The 15,041-nt window shown below is 44.1% G+C and overlaps 2 protein-coding genes across 4 annotated transcripts in view; both read left to right on the forward strand.

Moving 5' to 3' along the window:
- Positions 1 to 8,682, forward strand: part of LOC308331240 (1-acyl-sn-glycerol-3-phosphate acyltransferase gamma-like) — a 31,751-nt gene extending 23,069 nt beyond the window's left edge. For 2 of the 3 annotated variants that reach the window (XM_080786552.1, XM_080786553.1), the window contains exons 6-10: positions 2,042 to 2,195; positions 2,325 to 2,427; positions 3,506 to 3,581; positions 4,238 to 4,436; positions 4,768 to 8,682. In XM_080786552.1, the coding sequence (XP_080642678.1) occupies positions 2,042 to 2,195; positions 2,325 to 2,427; positions 3,506 to 3,581; positions 4,238 to 4,436; positions 4,768 to 4,859 (624 nt within the window). In that variant the 3' untranslated portion in view covers positions 4,860 to 8,682. Of the gene's footprint in view, positions 1 to 2,041; positions 2,196 to 2,324; positions 2,428 to 3,505; positions 3,582 to 4,237; positions 4,468 to 4,498; positions 4,518 to 4,767 lie in introns of those variants that run through there. The other variant, XM_080786554.1, reaches the window with a different exon arrangement.
- Positions 8,683 to 12,029: 3,347 nt separating this feature from the next.
- LOC308330329 (uncharacterized protein) lies at positions 12,030 to 14,696 on the forward strand. The gene is made up of 3 exons (XM_080785178.1): positions 12,030 to 12,154; positions 12,438 to 13,835; positions 13,989 to 14,696. The coding sequence occupies exons 1-3, from the start codon at positions 12,064 to 12,066 to the stop codon at positions 14,294 to 14,296; spliced, it is 1,797 nt and encodes a 598-aa protein (XP_080641304.1). The 5' UTR covers positions 12,030 to 12,063; the 3' UTR covers positions 14,297 to 14,696.
- Positions 14,697 to 15,041: the final 345 nt, after the last annotated feature.

Raw genomic sequence — 15,041 nt, forward strand, 5'->3', positions numbered from 1 at the left:
TGTTGCCATGTCTGCTTATTTTAAGTGACTTTGGGCTTGTTTCTTGTAAAGTCTTTTTAATTAAATATTGGTTAGTTGCGGTTTGCATTATTTTTAAACCAGTGGTTCTCAAACATTTTCATATCAAGGATCCCCAATTAATATGTAATGGTCTGTGGACTCATATCCCCATTTGAAAACATATTGTACCACAGGGACCCTCATACCAGATTTGTGGTCTTAATAGCAAATGTATCGGCTATTTTCAAATGGCCGATGCATTCATAATTAGGATTAAAGTGTGTTATGTGTTAGTCGCTTCTTGTGGGCTCGTTTTCATAGACCTGACCTAGTTGCGTTGGTCTCTCTCAAAATCTGGCAACACTGGTCAGAACTGTGCCAAAGTTCACCAGCTGTATTTTGAAACATCCCTGCATGTGGTGTGCGACAGTTTGTTGTTTCGATGAGGCCTCAGGAGGAACTGGCCTTTGAAAGTGTTGCACACTGGATTTGTAATATTTTAAAGACTTCTGGAATGCATAATGCATGGATTCAAGTTCAGTCAAAGAGGAGGAAGTAACACCCAAAATGCAACGATTTGATCCTTTAGGTCTTCATCAGGCAAAGTCACTGATGAAGACCTAAAGGTTGGAAACGTTGTATTTTTGCCATTAAATAAAGTAAGTCTCTTGTGGAGCTCCAGAAACAAGTGTGCAGATGTTTCTTCTGCCTTGATGCCTTGACATCCAGCACCTGGCAGGCAAGAGATGTGCACACAATCTTTGTGTGCATAAAAGTTATCAGTCGCCATGACTGATTTCAGTCATTTGAATTAAGAGGCCAACATGTCTTCTGTGAAAGCATGAGATGCTAAATCGTTATTTTGAGATTAAAGTGCGTTTGCAGTCATCAAACATGTTCAGAAGCATCTTCCATAAACATGAATGGTCATATAATTATAAAAAACAGCAAGCAAAGGTTAAAGCCTGTGGTTTCTTCCACTGGGTTCTTTATGTAGAACAGCAGCAACATAGGTTTAGAACAATAATACCGGTACCTAAACATGATAATGACATTTTCAGTCACAATATTTTATTTAGCTTTATTCCATGACTCCATGATAATATCTCTTATTAAATGAGGGGTTTATTTTCCCAGCATCTTGGCTTGGCTTGGCTTTTCGATGCAGCAGCAACACACCACTTGTTCCACATGTAGGGCAGTGTGACTCCGGCTCTTTTTCTTTTCTGCTGTTGCATTAAGAAGACCAATGTTTCCTAACCCGCTTGTCGAGCCTGAAAGATTATGCAAATCGGTTAGTTGATCTAATTACCTGTACATCGCTCATCAGAACACGGCTAATGACAAGACGTGGTGTGTTCGCATAAACAAATGTAATGTAGCTTTAGGAGTCGTGGCAGGGATGGGCGCACGCCCACATCTAACAAAGACTTAATTTTAGCCTACTGTTACAGTGAATGTGCACTTGATCTGTAATTCAACCTAGAAAAACTGGGATAGCACATGGGATGAAAAGAAAGCAGGTCACCTAATTATGAGGACGCCTTCAGAATCAACCTGTGTGTGTGTGTGTGTGTGTGTGTGTGTGTGTGTGTGTGTGTGTGTGTGTGACTGTTTGTGGTTGGTTTTGTACTTGTATGTTGTCCCCACAACTCTCGTAGAATTTGAGAAATGGACATTGTGAGGGAATTTTCCCAGGTCCTTGCAAGAAGAATAGCACTTTATAGTTCAAATGTTTTTTTTGTTTTTAGGTTTACAACTAAAAAGATTGTGTTTAGGATTAGGCATTTAGAGGTTATGTTTGGGGTTATTGTTATCCCAAATGTATTATTACTGTAGCTGCACACCAAACATAGCAGTTCGCCATGCCTCGTAGCACGAGGGTTGGGAATGGGATTAAAAATGGCACTCCAAAAAGTGGTAATGGTAAAAATTGCCGTTATAAAATTGCCACCCTAAGATTTATTTTTATATATATATTTTATGAGCTCACGTAATTCAAACGTGAATGTGTGTAAATGGCTCTTGTCTCTTCCCATAGTTCCTGCTGTACTGTGAAGGCACTCGCTTCACAGAGAAGAAGCACCAGATCAGCATGCAGGTTGCAGAGAGTAAAGGTCTGCCCAAGCTCAAGTACCACCTCCTACCCCGCACCAAAGGCTTCACCACCACACTACAGTGTCTCAAGGGCACAGGTGACTGACCACCACAACAACACACACACACACTGTTTAGTGACCGTCTCCGACTCCCACCATCTTCACAAAAACTTTGTTCCGTTCTTTTTATACACCACTGCTGTTGTCCCTTTTCCTCGTTCGCAGTGACTGCCGTCTACGATGTTACGCTCAACTTCAAAGACAAGCAAACCCCCACTCTGCTGGGCATCGTCAACGGAAAGAAATACAAAGCCGACCTGAGCGTAAGGTGGGTGGTGGTGGTGCTGGCGAATGCAAGTTTATTGTTTATTTGGATCCCCATTAGCTACTACCTTAGTAGCAGCTACTCTTCCTGTACAGTAACTAAGAAGTTGTTGCCTGGCAGAAACCTATCTCCATCTTACTTTTTGTGTCTTTAAATTGTCCTACTTGATTATACTACAGCATCACGCGAAAGCATCAAAAGTAGTAGACTCACTGAATGCAGTAAAAACATAGTAGTTTTGGACATATGATGTTTTCACCTGACAGACAATTTGCTCAAGTACCTATTACCGTATGTCCATTTTTCAACACTGCAAATATGGAAAATATTGTATGGTAAGGTGTAAAACTGGTTACTATTTTGTTTCGCTAGTACTTTTAGTATACTTATAGTACTAATACGTTTGAACTGAACTTCATCTTTGAAATCAGGACTTTTACTTACTTTACTTACAGAACACACTTCTTCCAGTACTCATGGGTAGCTAAGCCAACCATCCCCAGACTTATTTAGTCATCAAAGGTTTATTATAATGATGATGCATTAGGCTGTGTCAGGACACATTAACCTCCTGCCGTCTTCCTGAGGTTGATTTCTGTGCTCTATCGTTGAAGAGCCCTAAAAGCTGTTGGATTCTTGCCAGGTCAGGCTAGGAAAATGTCCCTTGTCCTACAATTATGTAATTACTCATTCTAGCTTTTAGTCAAATTAAGTGTAACAGGAGGAGAGTACATTGTTTTGTAGAGGGGGGGGGGGGGGGGGTTTCTAAAAATAGACGATGCTATTTTTAGAGATTTGGTGTAAAAAGGGGGGGGGGTCTCATGCCCAGTTTACCAGGGTGGTTAATAATATGCACATGCAGTTGTGTGTGCAGCCATGCATAACTTGTACAATGGAGGGTAGAGGTCAGCATCAGTGGCTTGCAAAGCAGAAATGGCCAGTAGCTGGTCTTTGGTGCAGAATGCGTATCCTATCCGGTGTGTAGGGTAGCTCCCTGGTGGTCAGACAATGCAATAGCAGCCTCATCTTCCTGGCACTGTGTTGTGATGGATCGTCTTCTCTTCTCTTCCACCCATTTCAGGCGGTTCCCTGTGGAGGAGATCCCAGACGATGAGAAGGAGTGCGCCAACTGGCTCCATAAACTCTACCAGGAAAAAGTAAGAATATGGAAACCTGCACTCTAGATCAGTGGTTCGCCACCCCAGGTGTTCCTTAGACTTTTGTGCCAATGACATATTATAATTGTCGCTGCAGATTTCCAGATCTCTGTGTGTGTGTGTGTATTAACGCCCTGCTTGATCATGCTACTGTAAATCACACATTTTGAGCTTGTAGATCTGCTACTTTTGATGCTTTTAATCTTGAAAATAAAAATCGTCTAATCTCTCTTTTGGGTCTCGACCTGAGAGGTTTGGGAACCACAGCCCTATGTGATCATACTAGAGCGTCACACAAAAGTAGAGCTTGTGGATCTGCTACGACATGTTCATCTAATAACAGCTTGGTTTCCATCTGGGCCACCTGTGAGGGCAGTAATCTTTCATCTATGACTTTGACTCCAAATATTTGGGCACCAGTTCAGCCTGATCTGACAGCCTTTGACTTCCATTAAAGAAAAATCCAGGGAGCTATTTCCTTGGCCTGTCAGCAGAACACACAAGAAATATGGCACTGATCGATCGAGTGGGTTCCCGAAAAAGGCTCCAAGGACAGACTGTCACACACACACACACACACACACACACGCACACACAAGAGATGATCCCTCCTGTCCTGCGATTAAATAAAGAGTCGTCTCATCCCATTATTCCAGGATGCACTACAAGAACACTATGAGAAGGAGGGCTGCTACCCAGGACCCACCATTATCCCACCCCGCCGGCCATGGACTTTACTCAACTTCGTGTTCTGGGCCACCGTGCTGCTGTCGCCGCTCATCAACTTTGCGTGTGGTGTGGCCGTCAGCGGCTCTCCCCTCCTCATCATCGGCTTCATCCTCTTCCTCATCGTAGGTAAGGCCAATCTGCCTCTTTCTCATGGTAGGTAAGGACAATCTGCCTCTTTCTCATGGTAGGTAAGGACAATCTGCCAACTTTTACGCTGACTGCTGAGAGATGGAGAGCAAATGGTGCAGCTAAATTGCTTCAGGGAGTTGGCCCTGCCGGCTGACGACAGCAGGTTTCACTTCAAGTAGTCCCTGTCCTGCCGTAAAAGCCAAAGACCTCTTGAGATGTTGGTGGTGTTATTTATTCCCTAATCTCTTGCTTTTGCGTCTTGTGCAGCCTATCGCTGCATCGCTATCCTAATAATCTGTCTGTTTTTGTGTCATTGTGTCTTCTATAGCCTCCATTGCTATCCGCCGCCTGATCGGCGTCACAGAGGTGAATAAAACCGGCTCCAGCTACGGTGACCCGGGGCCCAAGAAACAAAACTAGAAGCACCCAGCCCCAATGCGTGGTGGTCGCACCCCGCTGCCCCCTCCCTCTCCATTCACTCCATTTCTCTACCCACTGCAGAGTCAGCCAGTCAGCGGGACAAGGAAGGGGATCCGGGGGCTAAACCCCCATTAAACATTAGAGATGTGAGTTAGAGATATTATTCACCACAGTAGACAGAGAGAGATGACCACAAATATGAAAGAGAGAGTGTGAATGTAAACCGTCTGTGGACCTATTGCTCTGGAGTAACACAGGGACATAAGACTGTGAGAAGGGCAGGTGTGCACTGCTGCATGCCCCCATGCATCATATCCCCCTCCTCCACCCCCCTCTTAAGTCCATGTAAAGTCCCCCTTGAAACGGCCCCTGACCTTTCCCGCGGTTACACGGACACTAGCCAATCAGCGATAATTAGCTCATTTCCTGTTCTGGGCCACACCACCTCCTCCACTTCAGTGAATGCCAACTGTCATTGTCCAACCAGGGCCGAGAGGTGAAGCGCTCATCCCATTGCCCTTGGAACCCAAGCCACTCAGCAGCTTAACTGGTCTCCGTTTCCTTTTATCTGGTGGGTGGGTCAATGGCTGACTGGGCGGGGCCTGTGGTGGGTTATTGGGTTTTACTGCTGCAAGCTCAATGTGGTGTGATGCCACAGCGTGCAAGCAATTCTGATTGGACAAGAGCAGTGGTTCTCAAAATGTTTTACTTTTCAAAGAGTTTGGTATGCATTGGACCGTGGACACCCCATAACTCGGATAGTTTACAAATGAAACCTGGTCCAATTCGGTTCCATGTTAGTACACTCACAGAGTTACACTGAGAAGGGTCCATTTTGGTTCCTAACGATCAATAATTCTGCTGGGTGGGACCCCCTGGAATCCCCCCTCAACGACCCCAACTTGAGAACCACTGGGCTAGGGCTCAACCTCGCTAGAGCTCAATGTCCAAGTTTTGTATGAAAACCTGATGTCAACCAAGCTGTGTTCAGTAGCAGAGGCAAGCACTAAATGGCTTTTAGAGGGTTGAAAGTGAGGGACTGGTGTATGTTGTAAGGGCCCTATGAGTAAGGGCTCTGAATTAATGAATGGACTTTAATTAATTCATGGACTGGTAGATGCCAACATCTACCAGTGCCGATCCCATACAGGTAGTTACTTACAACTCTCAAGTCATTAATACCAAATTTCAGTTTATTTACTTTCACTCATCGCCGTCGGCATGCAAACAGACATGCATAACTTGTTTTCATCCAGTCATCTTTAACTATCTCTGATCCCTAAATGTGAGCGTATTTTGACCGGCAGTGTCGATCGGTCCATACACTGGAAGATTTCCAACATGCTATATTCCCTCTCTACTACACCTGTCTTTACTACAGTTGAAATGCAGTACACAGTTCACGTTCACGTTTCATGTTGTCAAGTTTCTCCTGCCTCCTGTTGAATCCTGCTTCCTTTACAGAAGAAATGTTACACCCACTGCTCTCATGTAATCTTGCAGCTGTTGAGATTAGACTGTCTTTTCTTACTGTCCACATAATGGAGTGCAACAGTAGTAAACCTTTGCCTTAAATCAAGCTTGCTTGGCAAGGGATCACTCATTCGCCACCCCTTCTTAAACCTCCACCCTCTTCTCACCCTGTGCTCAATATTTCATGTTGTTTTGAACATTCTCCCTCTTCTGCCTACTCTTATCTCTGCGCTGCGGGAGGGCATATATAATCTGTTTATTGGTAAAGGGCTATACTCTAGCAGCCCTATTCTGGCCGTGGCCGGGGGGCATTTCTCGAAAATCGCCACTCTACACAGTACAAAACTCATTGTGAGCTTGTAGGTGGGCTATTTTTGGTGGAGAGATTTGGTGTAGAGGGAGGAAAAAAGGAGAGGGCCAAGGATGGATCCCGGTCTATGATATGAAGTATAGGGTTTAAGTGGTTAAGCTGTTTATATCGGCCTCCTCGTGGACGCACATTCTCGTGTAATGAAGCTGCTTCCAGCGTGCAGGGCTGGCTATACACTCCATCTCAGTTCATGCTTACTTTGCTTAGTGCTGTAAAGCAGTGCATTGACACCCATGCTTAAACCTAATTTCTGCTCCGACTATGTCACACGCGGAATACTTGAAAAGTTAATATTATAATATATTGGTCGTTTAACAAATGATAAATTCAGGTTTTGCCTGTTACTTGCACTTACTGTCGAGGGTGGATTTCTGTTTTTAGAGTTAATTTCAATTGACTCATTTATGCACTAGCTGCTACCCGAGTGCACTTTTTTCCAAGTGGCAGCATTTCCTGAATCCAAAATGCAAAAAACTATGACAAATTCATTGTGCCAGTTTAACCTGGCATCGATCCCTGTGTTGGGCATGTCATTATTGTCACATTTCTTTTTTTGAAAATGGATCTACAAAGCATAGATCAGCAAATAAAAAATTACCCACAGCCAGAGACTATGGCTGTTGTTGGGGTTCCTTGACAAGTTGACATAGAAAACCCTCTCTCGTAAGCCCTGTCCCATATTATGCTCTCTCCCCTCCTCTGCCACACATAATACTAATCCTGTAGTTCAGTGGTTCTCAAAGTGTGGTCCAGGGACCCTCAGGGTTCCTTAATGGGTTTCCAAATGGACCCTTACAGGTCTGGAACTCTTGAGTGTACAGATGGAACCAAATGGACATCATCCATGTACACTCTCATTTTGGGGTCCTTGAAATGTAAATGTTTGTGAACCACTGAGTTTCCGTTTATGATGTGACGCCAATTGTCATCGTTCCTCCTATCCAATATCACCGTGTTTGGTTGCAAATTTTGTCGCTAGTACATCTTTATTCTCTAGTTTTGCCTACAACCCCTACAGTTTCATGCAAGCCTTAATAGACAGAGTGCTGCTTAGACGCACCCCTCCCTCCCGCCATGTTGTGAGGAGTCAAACGGCAAACTTAAGCGCAATACATGCTCCTTTATGACGTCCGTACTGTTCATGGGAAAGGTGAGGTGTTCTCTAACTACAAATGGACGTCATTCAGAACTTCTGATTGGCGTTCTCAACTTATTTTTCTCATAACCCTTGCACCTCCCCCACAGTTGTCCTGACTCTCCGAACTATAGTTCTGGAAGGCTGTCTGAACTGGACATTTTTCTTTTTTCAGACGTCGGAAGGAACATGTAATGGCCTTTACCTAACCATTACAACTGAACAAACCTGGCATCCCTATTTTGAGCTTGTCATTATAGGCAAAAGGCTTCAATATATATATTTTAAAAAATACATTTTTATTTTGTGCAACACCGTTAGGTCTCAAGTGGTTAATGATTAAAAGGCATGAGAAATTCTTTTCATAGTTGTAGAGCTTAGAGCCTTTGCTCCTGATCAATCCATAATTCTTTACTTGGCGACACTTGGAGCTGCATTACTTCAAATGTCCACTACAAGTTAAAAGCTTGATTATCTTAACACTACCTAGATGATTATTCTGACCTTTCTGTACTGCCGTTTGACCCAAGGATAGTGCAGCTCCCTTCAACTAGCCTAGTCATTGGTTAAAAGATGTGTATTCCTGAGCAAAATTTGGACTTGCAGAAATTCAACCATTTGTTAAAACATTTTACATGGTGTTTTTTCCCTTTTTCTTTTTTAATGGAAGGAATATAAGTCTCACTGTAATCAACATTAGAAAATTTACACTGCAATTTGATCTTTTTGACAAAGTAATTCGCTTAAGAACGCCTCAAGTCGGCTTTTATTTGTCTTTTTTTCTAAGTATTTGTAACTGTTCTCCAATTAAACAACTTAAGAATATTAAAGGATTTGATCACAGACTGATTTGGTATTTCAATTTATTTGGATTGCTAGTTAGTTTCTGGCTGCTTGCACACTTGGAACAGGACCGTCAGAGGAGCTTTAGCAGCCATTCTTCACCCATATCATTCTTCAACTACATCTCTGCAAAGGCACAGATTAAATCATTCCCCATTTACACCCAAATGCCGGGCCCCTTTTATTGTCAATACTGTAGATCCCACAACACACAACCCTTTGGCTCTTGTGCCAGTGGCCCCGCAAGACTGTATAAACTGAAAATATTGTATATAATGTAAATGTCACATAAGTTCTTTTAGAAATGACACAAATGTACCTAGCTGTTCCGTTACTATAGCATTTTCCCCCTCATGGCAGGCCATGCATTGAGGCTTGTACCAAATGACTCCATTATGTTCCTCTAGTCTCTTATGTCAGAAGTTTAAGTAAAGGGGCCACCCTGATATGCTTTCCAAAAGTACTGTATCTACAAAAGATATAGTGGAACAATAAAGCCAAATAGACTCGTTCTCTTTTTTCCGGTTTCCATGGTAGATTCACTTGGATTCACTCGGCAGCAGATTTGAACTGCAGTTCAAAATCTGCAGTTTCAAATTGGCTGCTGAGCCAATCAAATGAAGTGGAATAGGAATGAACGGGTATGCCTCTTCTGGAAAAGGGATCTGCAGTCATGTACAGAGCCCGTTTATGCTCCGTCACGTGACGGCGTCGCACACTGAAGATGGCAGACCTACCTACAAGCGTTGTGAGCTGGTAGGTCTGCTATTTCTGGTGCAGAATGAATCCGTGTAACTCTTTGAGCTGTAAATATCTTCAGCAACTGCTGTCGTGTCAACACGCTGCTGCTGCAAGGGAGAACTCTGGTCATAAACCATGCTGCTTATAAAGCTTTTTTTTTTTTGTCCAACAATGACTTTGTAATTGATCATGGTTTTCTTACGGAATTAACACCTGTAGACCATTTCTTGTTTTTTGCATGCTGTGCATTGTTGTACAGACACCAAAATGAGTTGATTCAAACTCGGATGATTCTTTTACAGACTTTGCAATGGAACAGCTGTTTCATTCAATCTGAATATGAATCTGAATAAAAAGGCTTTTCGAAGAAGGTGAATGAAGTTGTTTTTTTCATCGTCTTTACCTGGCTCAACATTTTCAGTCTGTTAATTGTTTAGTTTTTATAATGTAGCCTACATCATAGATGGCCTACATTTTATTTTACAGTAAGCTTCATTAAATTGACAATAAAATGTGAATGTTATTCTTCAATAAGAGCAATTAGCTGCAAATTTCACTGATGCTGTCCCGCATTAAGCTGCTTCATCAACAACATTTCTAAAGATACAGTATCTATGATTAAATCTATGATTAATGTTGATCATTAAGGTAATCCATTGTAGTCTAAGCTTTACATCATGGGAGGGGTGGAGGGGGGGTGGAATTTGACCCTCAGTCACAAGCAGATACAGATAAACAAAGAAAGTAGTACAGGTTATAACTGAAGAGTGTAAAGGTGGATTCACTAAGTCTGTGTGGTATCATTGAGCTAAAAGGAAATAGTTGTCAGTTTGCAATGAATACTTGACAACATTGGGAGACCGTAGGTTCAGGTGTGCAGCAGAGGAGGAGATACAATGAAAGGTATGTCTGTCACTCGCTACTGTATGTTCTTGTTCTATCTGTATCTAACAACATGGTTTGTGAATGCATTTATCATTTAGCTTTGATCTTAAAGCTCCTTACGCCCTGGGAGCTTGTCTATTCGTGTCTCTGTAACACAAGATGGCTTTGTCAAGTTTTCATTAGTTTCTCAAACTAATCATTTAAGCTTTGTCTTGGTTCTCAACCTTTTCAGGCCACAACCTAAAGTAACCCCCCCAGCCTGACAAGCACTTAGCATTGTAGCATTACATTTTGTTTGACTTTGTTCCACAGATAAATATTGTATTGCATATGCTCACAAATCTGCCTGTATACGCTAATGCTGTAGGGTAGGCTATGTTGGTTTGTTTACTGTCGAGTGAGAAAACGATGTTGCACATTACGCTAATCACCTGGGGACCCCCCACAAAATCACGTAGGGACCCGGACCACCCTGAGGGGTCCCGTCACACAGAAAAAACCACTGTTCTAAAGAGACTAAAGTATAATAGTTTTAGCTATTAACTAACCTGATGATGATGCTATTTTTTACGATGTTATTTTCTACGTCAGACCTGATAAGAACATGAACCATGGTGCACTTTGACCCTTCATAGGAAACGAGCATGGTGGTCATCAGGACCAGAGGATTGTTCTGCTGGGCCGTGACTGGCTGGACAAGAGTTTGACAGGTAGGACCAGTGTAGTGGTACCAGCATTTTGTGGTGCATTTAGCACCCAGGTGTATGAAAACGACTAGGCAACATGACCACATATCGCCTACATCAGCTATTTGAAAATAGCAGATCTACAAGCTCACATCACGTCGCAAATCGCAATGCATATTTCATTTAAATGTTCCAAAGGCAAAACCCCCCAAAAAACGATTAAATCATTAATCACGTACATTTGTCTGGACAATTGAAGCGTCAAGTAAAATGTCGTGATGATAACCCTGTGTTTATTGGTAGACAAACAGGAGAAGGGGGCACGTCAGTATTGGTGAGGTGCTAAAGGCCTAAAGCGGTAAACAGAAAAAGAAGAAAAAGGCAGCACACTCCCAATCGGAAGAAGACCTTACAGGTCGAAATGTTGGCTTCCTTTTAATACATTTCCAGCATTGTGGCTGTGTGTGTGACCTTTTTCTTCTTTTTCTAACCCTGTGTTTATTGACAGCAAACACCATCCTCGGCAGACAGCTGTTCGACACCAAGCGGGACGTGGACATGTGCGTGAGGAGACAGGGCGTCCACCAGGACACGGGACGCCGGCTCACCGTGGTCAACACACCTGAAAGGTGGGTCCGCTACTCTGTGGCAGACCCCGTCCTGGTTGAGCGCAACATGGCAGAATGTGTGGCCATGTGCCAACCGGGCCCCCACGCCTTCCTCATGGTCATCCCCGTGGGTGCTCACAAAGGCCGGGAGTGGAGGGTAGAGGGTCTGCTGGAGCTGCTCGACTCCGTAGGTGTCTGGACGAACACCCTCGTCGTGTTCACCCGTTACGAGCGACTGAGGGGGTCGCCCATCGAGGGCTACATCGCCGGACACAGGTTTCTCAAGGCCGTCTTGGAGAGGTGCAGTTACAGGTACCACGTCCTGGACACCAGCGCTTGGGGGGAAGACGACGTCGCTCAGGTTACAGAGGTTTTGGGGAAAATCGATGCGATGGTCGCGAGAAACACAGAGGAAGAAGGTGGAGACAGTTACGTGCTGGCGAAGGGCGGGTGGAACAGGACGATGGTCAGGAAGAGGACAGCGGTGGACGACAGGGCGGCGTTGAGGTGGGCGAGGATGCAGCGGACGAGGAACACATTGACGTCTCTAATGGGTATGGTTCTCCTATTTTTGTGTTTTTGTTTGTTTTGGAAATTAACAGCCTATACTTGATCAAACAGTACTACATTGTCACACAAAAGCATCAAAAGTAGCATATTGCAAGGTCTAAATGCTGTGAATCCCTGAAATGCCCTGAAATGTCACAGTTTTGAACATGCACAAATTCCACCCGGCAGAGACGATCTAATAGCAGCCATAAAAGTGCATGTAACAATTACACTTTTTGATGACCATTCAAGAAGGGTCATGCAGTTTCTTTTTATCTCATTTGTTAGGAAAGTCAGATCGCATTTCTGCACTGAGGATTCTGCTGGTTGGACCAAAGCAAGCTGGGAAGAGCTCCGCTGGAGATGTCATCCTGGGCCAGCGGCTCTTTGGCTCCGGGCATCCCACGTCCCAGTGTGCAAAGAGACTGGGCGACGTCGGCGGCAGACGTGTCACAGTGGTTGACACGCCCGGCTGGCACGGGAGATACTGCTCTGGCGACACACCACAGGACGTGCGAGAGCATATTGTGCACGGTGCATCTCTGTGTGCCCCCTTTGCACACGCTGTCCTCGTGGTGGTACGCTGCGACGAAACCTTCACCGAAACCGACGGCCTCGAAGTGGACGAACTCTTGGGTTTGTTTGGACACTGGGCACGGACTCGAGCCGTCGTGCTGTTCACCTGGGGCGACAAGCTCGGAGTCACGGCCATCGAGCAGCACATCGAGACGTGGCCCGCGCTTCGAGGATTGGTCGATAAATGTGGAAACAGGTACCATGTTTTGGACAACGCAAAGGCGGCCGGTGGAGACCAAGTTACAGAACTATTGGACAAGATCGAGGAGACTGCGGCTGGGAATGACACTGAACATTTTCTCAGTGTGTTCTGGAAGCTCCAGGAATGCAATGAGAAGCTGGTGTGCAGCTCTAAAGAGATTACAGATCGAATCCAGAAAGCTGAGATGGAGAATGAGCACTTGATGCAAATACTCACAGAGAAGGACAGGATAGTGGAGGACATGAGGAGGACATCAGCAGAGAAAGATACAGAAATGGAGGCTCTGATTCAGAGAGCAACAGTGGTGGAGAGACAAATGGAAGAGAGGACCAGAGACTATGAGCAAGAGATTGGCATGCGATCACTGCAGTTTGAGAGGGAGATCAACGAGCTGAAACGCATCATTTTGGAGAAGGATATCATGGTGACACAGCTACATAGAAGATGTGCAGAGAGAGATGAACAGATGAATCAGACGAAGCAGAGACATGAGACTAGAGAGAGAGAACTTGAGGAGGAGAGGATCAAGCGTGAACATGAAATCAACACCCTCAAGGAAACATGCGAGAGGAAAGCCGAGGAAGTGGAGCACATGAAGACGGCCCGCCAACGAGAAACTGAAGAACTCAGAGACACGATAGAGCGACTGGAGAGGGAAAAGGAAGAGAAAGACAGGGTGCTGAAAGTCACCGCAGAGGGAATGCAGAGGCACCTCCAGGAAGTTAAGTGTGGCAAAGAAGACTACACAAAGGAGAGAACAACAACAAAGCTTGAGAAAAAAGTGGTCAAGGGTAACGTCCACAGTGAAGTGAGGTTTAATGTCCTCTCTGTGAAGGACGAGTTTGCCAGAAAGCAGACGTGGGCGCTCAGAGTGCCTTTGAATGGCCAGGCGGTTGTCACAGATCTCAGTAAGACCATTCATCTGTTTATAAAACCCATGGGTAATGACAGTTTCACCCCTTCCTTTGATTCACTAAGAAAAAATGAGTAACAGCTTTCTTTTGTTCCCCATCTGCCCATCTCTCTCTCTCTCTCTCTCTCTCTCTCTCTCTCTGTCACAGAGACACAAAATCAGCAAGCGGAACGGCTGCAGACTGATGCACTTCTGCCACATGAAGAGGTTGTCGGAGGGATACAGAGAGAAACTGGACGAGTGTCTTTTGAGTGGAATGACCCATGGATGTGGACCGGAGCGGCTGTTGTGGGAGCAGCCTTTGGGGCTTTGGCTGGCTCCATCAGAGCCCCTCTGCGGGCAGCCATGGGGACAGCTATAGGGGCTGCAACAGGGGCTCTGTTGGTGGAGACTTTACTCATACATGAGGCCAGGCCTCGGGGGAAAACAATGGAGTCAGAGTCCAGCTGCAAATGAGTTTGCACCATACAGTACTTTATATGTGCTTAGTGCTGGTAAACTAAATGTAATTTTAGTTCTATACCAACACAACACAACCTTTGGATAAACCTAGCATAGATAATGGATTCAGTTGGTTTGTCACTGTTTTGAGTAGCAAATAAATAATATAAATGTTATCATACTTGCCTGTTTTCCTAAATGTTAAATGGCAGATTTAGCCTAGAGCTCTATTTTGTTTTAAAATTGAGAAAAATTGGCCCATATGACAGAGTTAAAAGTAGACGATAATTCAGGTCTGAGTTCATGACTCACTACAGCGAGATTTCTGGCTTGGTTTTAGTTTTTATATCAGCTTCCAGCCTAAAGAGCAGGGTTTTAATCATTCTTCCTTGGCTCTAAAACCCATCACTTCAATTTTAAACTTTGTTTAGTTGAAGAAAATGCTGGCACTTCATTTATTTTTTTTGCTTCACAGCGTGCAATAAGCAAGACTTGGCCACTAGAGGGCAGTATTTAGTTGCTCAATAAAAACTATTCTTAAACTGTTCTCTTCAGCAGGGGGCTCATGTTACTTTTCTCTAATATTTACCAGAAAACACACATCCCTGTCAAATATTCTGTTACTGCATTGCTTGCCTGATTGATTGAATACTTTAATAATTAACATTTGCAGAAGAAAAGTACAGTACATTTAAATACAAGGTTTGGAAGAGGATTCAAAACTCGAAGCCTATGGCTTGTTTCTTTATAGACATAGGCT

The sequence above is a fragment of the Protomyctophum bolini genome (genome assembly GCF_963924005.1).
Source record: "Protomyctophum bolini genome assembly, chromosome: 16".
Lineage (NCBI taxonomy): Eukaryota > Metazoa > Chordata > Actinopteri > Myctophiformes > Myctophidae > Protomyctophum > Protomyctophum bolini.

What these genes read in the sequence shown, in the direction of transcription:
- LOC308330329 (XM_080785178.1), top strand. Translation starts at nt 12,064, where the DNA reads ATGGTCAGGAAGAGGACAGCGGTGGACGACAGGGCGGCGTTGAGGTGG. An exon ending in CACATTGACGTCTCTAATGG is followed by an intron (nt 12,155 to 12,437) that starts GTATGGTTCTCC and finishes CTCATTTGTTAG; the next exon opens with GAAAGTCAGATCGCATTTCT. An exon ending in GGCGGTTGTCACAGATCTCA is followed by an intron (nt 13,836 to 13,988) that starts GTAAGACCATTC and finishes TCTCTGTCACAG; the next exon opens with AGACACAAAATCAGCAAGCG.